The sequence below is a fragment of the Arachis duranensis genome, chromosome 8 (genome assembly GCF_000817695.3).
Source record: "Arachis duranensis cultivar V14167 chromosome 8, aradu.V14167.gnm2.J7QH, whole genome shotgun sequence".
Lineage (NCBI taxonomy): Eukaryota > Viridiplantae > Streptophyta > Magnoliopsida > Fabales > Fabaceae > Arachis > Arachis duranensis.
Genome location: NC_029779.3, coordinates 24,407,360 through 24,416,301, shown reverse-complemented (window position 1 = coordinate 24,416,301; position 8,942 = coordinate 24,407,360). Strand labels below are relative to the sequence as shown.

Genomic DNA, 8,942 nt, shown 5'->3' with positions numbered 1-8,942 from the left:
CCCAACCGTATCATAATAATTAATAATAAATTATTTAAAAATAATAACAAACTTTTAATTTATTAGACAGTACAACTAGTTGTATGATAAAAAATATAAATAAATAATTAAAAAATAATAACAAATTTATTAAAGATAATAAAAAATTTATTACACAGTATTTTTTATTACTAAAAAATAATTATATTAATTATAATAATAATAACAATAACAATAACAACATTAATATAATAGCAACAATAATTACAGTAATCACAATAATAATAACAATAATAATAATAATATTAAAATTAACAATAACACTATCAAAATAAAAAAAATATTTACCCATTGAGAATGATCAAGATATTCAATAATGTGTTCCTCCGATTTAATAAAATTACGAACCTCGGATTTACTTTGGTAGGCTGACAAACGCAACCTGCATTTTGCCTACTTCAAAATTGGTCAAAAGTGAAGCTGTTTTCATGCAGGGAACATAGAGACACGTTTCGTTCTTTGATTGCCTAGGCCTGACAAACGCAAGCTGCCTTTTGTAGCGTGCTCCTCTTCCTTGTTTTTCGTTCCTGCGTTTTGTGCTTTCTGACAAATGCCAGCAACACATTCATGCATAACACACTATACATCCATTTTTTACCAATTCACTATTTTCTAATCCATTTACAAATTAATTTCTCGATTTAATTAGATGATAAATCATTTAAGTTGAAATGTTTATAGAAGATCATCTTGTTTTGAGAGAGTGTTCTTTTTTTTTGGTATAGTTTGAGAGAGTGTTTTACACAAGAAACAAATGCCTTTTTATGGAATCCAAGTTCTGGACTAATTGATTATCATAATGGACTGGCCAAATCTTCTTTAAACTTGAACTTGGCCAAAGATTACTGTCCTTTGATATGTGTTTCATCAACTCTATGCAGCATCTATAATTCAGATGCAATTGATACTCCATTTATCAAGTCACTATGTTGTTTTATTGGCAGCTCAACATCAGCTAAGTACTTCTTGGTGTATTGGTTCAATGGAGCTGCAAATTTCAGAAGTTGCAAGTTGTTATAATAGAATGCATCGATCATTTTCATGGATTCCTTGATACAACTATGCTTCTTTTAGATGCTTCCAATTGGATGAACCACTTAAGAAGTCCAATCATTTTGTTTATTGAATTTCATTGCAGCATTCAGTGTATCAATGATTTAAAGAGATTAATTAATGAGTAGAAATGGAAGAATAAGATTCCTTTTAGGTGACTAGGTACATATGAACCATAATTACACCTTCATCTGATCATATAAATTCAGTCTATTACTCTATTTAGAAGTGATATAATGTGAAGTAAGATTTAAGACATTTTCTTTGATGATCTGATTATTTATCATTGAATTTATGTCAACTCTTGTGGCAACACCTATCCTAGCTTTGCTTTCATTTGGATTTTGTTTGGCTGATAAAGTAACTTATGTTGGTTCAATTTAATTCTTTCTTTTGCATTAACATTTTACATAAAAATTCACATAAATGATTACATTGATCATGAAACTTTCTATCCTTATACATTTAGAAGTAGGTCATTCTTCTTTAACAAGCTAGAGTCATCAATCATCATATTTGTGTGTGCCTGTGCCTCTGTGGCATCATAATCAATTATTCAACTTGCATTGTTCTTGACCTTGAAAGTAATAGGTTTGTGGGCTCTAGGCAGAAAGGGTAGGGTATAGGGGGGACTATTTTAATTCATGTTTATTATAGAGGCCCAAAACAATTAGTCATATAATGATATTTGTTACTTTCTTTGTGGTTATAATTAATAGGTGACAAAGGTGCACGTGATATTGGGGATTAACACGTGAAAGTCACAAGGTTTAAGTACCATATCTCACTACTCACCAGTCACTAGGGACTAGGCTTAGGACTGAGCATTGACCATTGAAGAGAAGAACCTAGAAGCCACTTTTCTATTTCCTATAATCTTATTAGTAAGTTATTAACCAACCCTCAACACACTCCTAATTTGTTTATTTATTTATTGACTGCATTGGATTTATATAGAAAGTTTGTGTTGAAAAACAGTTACTAATAGAGTAGCAAGTTCTCTTCATACTAATGGTGCATGTTGTTACTGTATTACAAATCTTAGTTGACTTCACAGTACACACCAACCCAGGTGCAAATACAAACAAATCAATTGGATGAGGACTTTGCATTTGATGCTCTTTAACTATATTTAATGTGCGTTTGTGTATTTGCATACTCTTATGTTGTGCATGAAAGTATAAAAGTGAAGTCAGCAGTAATAATAATCAAAGGCAAAACTAAATGGATGAAAATGCAATAAGTTTCTCATTTAATGCTTTCACCTAAACTTCCCCTATTTTCAGAACTAGCAGTTCTGTCTCATTTAATGCTTACCTTTAACTCCTCCTTCTCCTTTTTTATTTCCTCTCTCTCTCTCTCTTTCTGTTCTAGCTTGCACTGTAACAACACCACTACCTTGCTGACACCTTCAACAATTCATATTTCTCTCTCTTGATTCTTTCTTTTTGAAAATTTTCAAACAGTTCACACTTCAAAGCTCTATATCATCATCAAATCCATACATCAAAATAGTAATGCTGTTTTGAGTAAGAGTTTCTGTCACCTTCTACAACAAGGTAAATGCACCATGGCTTTTGTTCTTGTTAGGTCTAACTCTCTAATCAAACCATCAAACAAGCATTGAATTTTCGTTTCCAATCATTGAAAAAAAAAAAATATGGACAGGAGATCCATCTAACAAAGCTCCTGCATGTCTTCTTTGGCCACCAGAAATATTATGATCTTAAAAACCATATTGCACTGCTAGTTATCCATTAGAATTGTGGAAAAATATTCATGGGGTAATGGTGTTCTTCCCAAGTGCTATTTCAGCTGGGTTTCTTGCTGTGCAGTCAATAGCTATTTATATTAGTGCAAAAAGATTCCACCTTTATTTTCTGTATAAGATAACTAGTGTCTGGGTTTCATGGGGTTCTCTTCATCACAATTCTTCATTGGATTTCTTCTTGAGTTTGTGGTTTTGGCATGCCTATGGTTGCAAGTTTCAAGCTTTGGCTCCATGTCTTCTATGGCAGCCTCCTATGGTGACAAACATGTTTTTTGTGGACTGAAACCAGATGGGTCTCATACTGTGACCTGTAATGGAACAAACTCAGCCATAATTCATGAAACACCAGCTCAATTTCAGTTCCTTGGTCTAACTGGTGGCGATGGCTTTGTGTGTGGGATTCTAATGAGTTCTAAGCAACCTTATTGTTGGGGTAGAAATCCTTTTATTACAAAAAAACTTTATGTGCCACAACGTTTGGTTAAAGGAGCTCAGTACCTAGAAATCAGTGCTGGGGATAACCATCTTTGTGGATTGAGGAAACCGTTGATTTGGGGGAAAACGGAAAGGAAAAATTCAATTGTTGATTGTTGGGGCTTCAACATGAGCCGTACCTATGTGTTTGATGGAATGATTCAATCAATCTCAGCTGGCTCTGGTTTCAACTGTGGCTTGTTTTCTCAAAACAGGACTGCATTCTGTTGGACTCATCATGATGCTAATAATCTAGCAATTCTTGCGGTTCCTCGGGGCAAGAGATTCCGGAAGCTTGCTGCTGGTGGGAATCATGTGTGTGGAATCCTAGAAGGGGTGAATTCTAGGACTGTTTGTTGGGGAAGGAGCTTGGACGAAATGCCTGTGAAAATGGCGAAAATCACATCGATACATGCAGATGCAGGACAAGGCCTAGGTAATGTTTTATTGCCTCCAAATGAGTCCATGATCTCTATAGTAGGAGGAAGGTTCCATGCCTGCGGCATTAAGACCAATGATCTTGGAGTCATTTGCTGGGGTTATACCGATGGCCAAGGAACACCGCCAAGTGGGACTAAAATAACTGATATTGTTGCTGGTGACTATTTCAATTGTGCAAATCTTGCTGAGAAATCTAATCAGATTCTTTGTTGGGGTGTTGGATTCTCTAACTCTCTTCCAAAGCCAGCTGTGTTGCCAGGGAAGTGCAATTCCAATTCATGTCCTCCAGGTTCCTATGAAATGGAGCAGCATAAGGATAAGGGTGTTTGCAATTCATCAAATGCTCACTTTTGTGTTCCTTGCAGTGGTGCTTGTCCTTATGAAATGTATCAGACAAGTCCTTGCAATTTGACATCTGATAGGATATGTGAATATAACTGCTCTGCTTGTGTCTCACCTCAGTGCTTCTCCAATTGCTCCCCTTCTTCTCTCAGTTCTCCTCCCACCAGGAGTAGCAAAGATGAAAGATTCTGGTCTCTCCAGGTGCCGGTTGTTGTTGCGGAGATAGCTTTCGCAATTTTCATGGTTAGTGTTCTATCTACAACTGCAGTTTTGTATGTTAGGTACAAGCTTAGAGATTGTCAGTGTTCAGCAACAAGGTCATCAAAGGTGAAGAAACATAATGTGAGTTCTTCTTCACTTCAAAAGGAGAATAGTAAGACTCGTCCGGAGATTCGGAAGGCTAAGAAGTTTAACTATGAAGAACTTGAAAGGGCAACTAGTGGATTCAAAGAAGAATATATAGTGGGGAAGGGAAGCTTTTCATGTGTGTTCAAGGGTGTTCTGAAAGATGGAACAGTTGTTGCTGTCAAAAGAGCCATAAGGTCACAGAAGAGTTCCAATGAGCTACAAACAGAACTTGACTTGCTCTCAAGGTTGAACCATGCACATTTGCTCAGTCTCCTAGGATATTGTGAAGAAGGAGGAGAGATAATTCTTGTTTATGAGTTTATGGCTCATGGTTCTTTGCACCAACACCTCCATGGCCAAAACAAGGAGTTAAAAGAACAGCTTGATTGGATCAGAAGGGTAACAATTGCAGTCCAAGCAGCACGAGGAATAGAGTATCTCCATGGCTATGCTTGCCCTCCTGTGATTCATAGGGACATCAAGTCTTCAAACATTCTCATTGATGAAGAACACAATGCAAGAGTGGCTGATTTTGGTTTATCATTACTTGGCCCTGCAGATAGCAGCACCCCACTTGCTGAGCTACCTGCCGGAACACTCGGCTATCTTGATCCCGAGTACTATAGGCTTCATTATCTCACAACAAAATCAGATGTCTACAGCTTCGGTGTCCTACTTTTGGAACTCCTAAGTGGTAGAAAAGCCATTGACATGCAGTATGATGAAGGGAACATAGTTCAATGGGCAAAGCCTCTAATCAAATCAGGGGATATTGCTGCAATCCTTGACCCGGTTCTGAAACCTCCTCCTGATCTTGCAGCCTTGAAGAAGGTTGCCATTGTGGCTTGCAAGAGTGTGAGAATGAGAGGGAGGGATAGGCCTTCAATGGACAAAATAACAACAACTTTGGAGCATTCTCTTGCAAGGTTAATGGGTAGCCCTTGTACTGAACAACCAATTTTGCCAACTGAGGTGGTTTTGGGAAGTAGCAGATTGCACATGAAATCATCTCAGAGGTCTTCAAACAGGTCAGAAATCGATGTTGGAGAGAACGAGGATCAGAGGTATGAGTTTAGAGCACCTTCATGGATAACATTTCCAAGTGTGACTTCTTCTCAGAGGATAAAGTCATCAAGCTCAGAGGCTGAGGTTGATGTGAAGAATAATAACGGTAATGTTTGTGAAGGGAAGATCATAAACATTGGTAATAACAATGTTGGAAGTGGTGGTGATGTTTTGAAGAGTCTTGAGGAAGAGATTGGTCCTGCTTCTCCCCAAGAAAAGTTGTTCTTGCAGCATAACTTCTAACGTTGATAACATGGGAACTTTTGTGTTTTTAGTTGAGTTTTCATGATATGAATGCAACTCTTAACTTGAGTATTGACATTTTTTTTCTATTTATGGATAGTTGTGGTTCAGAATTTTAGTAGGGATATCATTTTCTTTTCATGCAACTATAGTTGGGATGTAGTAGTAGACTAGTACTATCGTGTTAATGCAACTATCATCATAATTTATTTATTGTAAAGGTTGTCATCCGTGTTTAATGAATGACAATTTAACATTTTTGGCGTCATTTCATTTCTTCTATGAAAAACAATTGATAAAATTGAGGTTGCCTTAAATGCAGGTTGACAATCTCTGCATGCTTGAATAATGAAAATATAAAAAAAATGCCCCCACGCAGGATCGAACTACGGACCTTCAGTTTACAAGACTGACGCTCTACCACTGAGCTATAGGGGCAGTTTTGCTTAGCTTTTGGATTATTTAATATATAAATAAAATTAATACTGAGGAACCACACAAATCAAACACGAGAAAATGCTGAGAAGACAGAAATAATAAGACCCGAAGTAGGTAACGAAACCCACTTGATGAAGGCTTGGCTACAAAAGAAACCATGGATATTTGGTCAGGGCATTCTGTACAGAATAAGCTTATTATTTAAATGCTATACAAAGAAGGTAGGCTTGAATCAAAATTTACAAAATCAACAATGGAGTAAATTCTATCAAGGCATTTGAATGCCTGTTATGGGTCATAATATTGTTAGAACAACTACACAAGAATGGACTCAAAAGGACCTGTACATTGACTGAACTGGTTTCTTCTACCAACTTAAGTATCACACCATATAAAGTTGTCCAATGAATTCCATTGAACTTGAAAAACTAATCTACCAAATGAACCTAATGCTAAATGGAGCATATGCCTTGGTCAGCAAATATACTTCTTGCATGATTTTTCCTAGTAGCACCTTCAACACTGGTCATTGATTGTGTTTCATCCGGTGAAATACCTCAAATACTAGAAATTAATAGTTGAACCTATCTATGACGCTGTTGTTCTTCAGCTTCAATCTCCTTCACATTGCCTACTATGTGCTGTATTTTCTTTGAAAGACTATTATTATGCTCCTCAATGTGTTCAAATAACAATTCAAGTTGCCTTTTATAAGCTGCACACCGTTTTTTCTCTATAGCCAATTGCTGAGATAGTTCTCGAATTTTATCATGTTCATTCTGAAAATTGCAAAAGAAAAAAACAGAGGTAAGTAAGTGGAGAAAAACCAAATACGAGTATCAGAGATTATTCAAAAGATCACTTAAGTTTCTTCATAGGACATGGTTTAACGGAGAAAAACAAATGCATAGATCAGAGCCTTTTTCCTTTTTCTTTTTAATAAAAGACAAGTTTAGCTTATTACTAATAGTACTACAAATATGACTATGACTCTGGAACATCTTAATAATTCAGGGATAAGGTGAGTATATATATTCTTAATTTTTGCATCTTTGTAAAACTATATTTTCACTCTGAAAACATGAAGTACTTCAGAAAGAATCAATCTTGTATTTGGGAACGTTCACTCAAAAGTAATTTTGGGTCAATTCTGTAAAGGCATAAGATGGGAACTTCATTAGTATTAGCTGCTGAATTCAAACTCTTGTGAGGGTTGCATAGATAGTTGATAGCACTGTTCCAGTTGCAATCTTTCTATCAGGCATAGACTAAGAACTCACATATTATCATATACATATTTCAGTAAAAGAAGAACATTAACTCACCGGATATTGTTCATAAATGCAATCCCTTCTGCCTTTTCCAGGTGTCAAAGGGTGTGTGTGCTCCTTTACAAACTTTGTGACAACCCATTTACCGGAACTAACTTTCCTCACCAAAATCATTGCCCTGCAACCAACCCTTGTCTCTGCCCTTTGCCTTACAATTTTTTCACGCTTATCGGGCATTCTGTAACCCTCTTTGTTGCAAACAAGGAAGAATCTTGTGTTATATTACCATCTTGATCTTGTTTGTAAGCTGGATCAAAGGAACAGCTAGCAATTTTATCTTCATCAACAAAGCTACTGCTAACTTCTCCTATGGTAGCATGTGCTATTGTCTCACCATTAATGGAGCCATCAATCCCGAGCTCCACTGCAGCACAAACAAATATGTTATAAGTTGTAGTTCATGCAAAACAGCCATTAATGAAGCTTTGTACCAGAAAATAGTATTGTCCTCAAAACAATGTAGTTCATGCAAAGGGGTTCTAACATATTCTCAGCTCAGGCCACAATCAAGCAAAGCCCAATATCACTAAACACAAGTTAGGCCATTGCGTTAATAATAATTAAATAGTAATTAAAAAATAATCATTACTCGTTCAGCAAAAAATACCACTAACCAGTAACCACAAGTTCAAACGGAATCCAAAACTCTCAGCTTAAGTCAAACGACTCATTAATTGCATAAAACTCAAATGAGAAAAGTATATCGATCACAAATTCATAGATGTACATACTGCAATTCAACACAAAAAAGAAACAAGGATCCAGGTTTCAGCTATTTAGCTCATTCCCAAAAGAACTCTATGATGAGATGGAAAGTAAGGGTGCATGCTACATCGCTTGTAATTCAAAGCCAAATGAACTAGGAAGACAGTTATTTAACGAACCAGAAGAAAGAGGAAAACCCTAAAATTGAAGAATCGAATTGTTCAATTGAGTTGAAGGAGCTGAAAGAGGGAAAAATGGAAATGGAGTTAAGCTTACTGAAAACTGAGAACGACGCGAATTCGATTGTCGTAGGAAGCGTCCTTGATTGTGAGAATTATGCTCTGTGTGTGAGCGCGCGCATGTGTTCCGTGCAGTTGCAGAGAGAGAGAAGATTCAGAACGGAACAGAAGGGAGGAGAGGGATTCGGTATGGAAAGGCGCATGGAGGTTCAAGCGCACCTCACATGTCATCACCCCATTGGCTACGTTTCTTGCTATGCCAAAAATAAAAGTCAACTTTTCCCTTTGTTAAATTTTAAATTTTATTTTCACCAAAAAAAGAAATTCTTAAATTTTATGATATTTTTTAGATTATTATTATTGGTCTATGGTGATATTTTCGTTGCTATTAGTATATATTAAAATTAATTATTAATATAAAATATAAAATATACATTAAACAACACATATAAA

General features: G+C 36.1%; 2 protein-coding genes and 1 non-coding gene across 3 annotated transcripts; 1 reads left to right on the top strand and 2 right to left on the bottom strand.

Moving 5' to 3' along the window:
* Window positions 1-2,431: 2,431 nt before the first annotated feature.
* LOC107461544 (serine/threonine-protein kinase-like protein ACR4) lies at window positions 2,432-6,034 on the top strand. The gene has a single exon (XM_016080065.3). The coding sequence runs from the start codon at window positions 3,002-3,004 to the stop codon at window positions 5,774-5,776; it is 2,775 nt and encodes a 924-aa protein (XP_015935551.1). The 5' UTR covers window positions 2,432-3,001; the 3' UTR covers window positions 5,777-6,034.
* A 108-nt stretch (window positions 6,035-6,142) lies between these two features.
* On the bottom strand, window positions 6,143-6,214 carry TRNAT-UGU (transfer RNA threonine (anticodon UGU)). Its single transcript has one exon. It is a non-coding gene; the product is annotated as a tRNA-Thr (tRNA).
* A 161-nt stretch (window positions 6,215-6,375) lies between these two features.
* LOC107461550 (protein FAR1-RELATED SEQUENCE 1) lies at window positions 6,376-8,695 on the bottom strand. Its single transcript, XM_016080070.3, is given in 4 exon segments — window positions 6,376-6,993; window positions 7,540-7,747; window positions 7,750-7,909; window positions 8,527-8,695. Coding segments are annotated over 4 exon segments (564 nt in total). The 5' UTR covers window positions 8,528-8,695; the 3' UTR covers window positions 6,376-6,798.
* Window positions 8,696-8,942: the final 247 nt, after the last annotated feature.

Excerpts from the sequence above, each read along its gene's own strand:
- LOC107461544 (XM_016080065.3), top strand. The coding sequence starts at position 3,002 with ATGGGGTTCTCTTCATCACAATTCTTCATTGGATTTCTTCTTGAGTTT.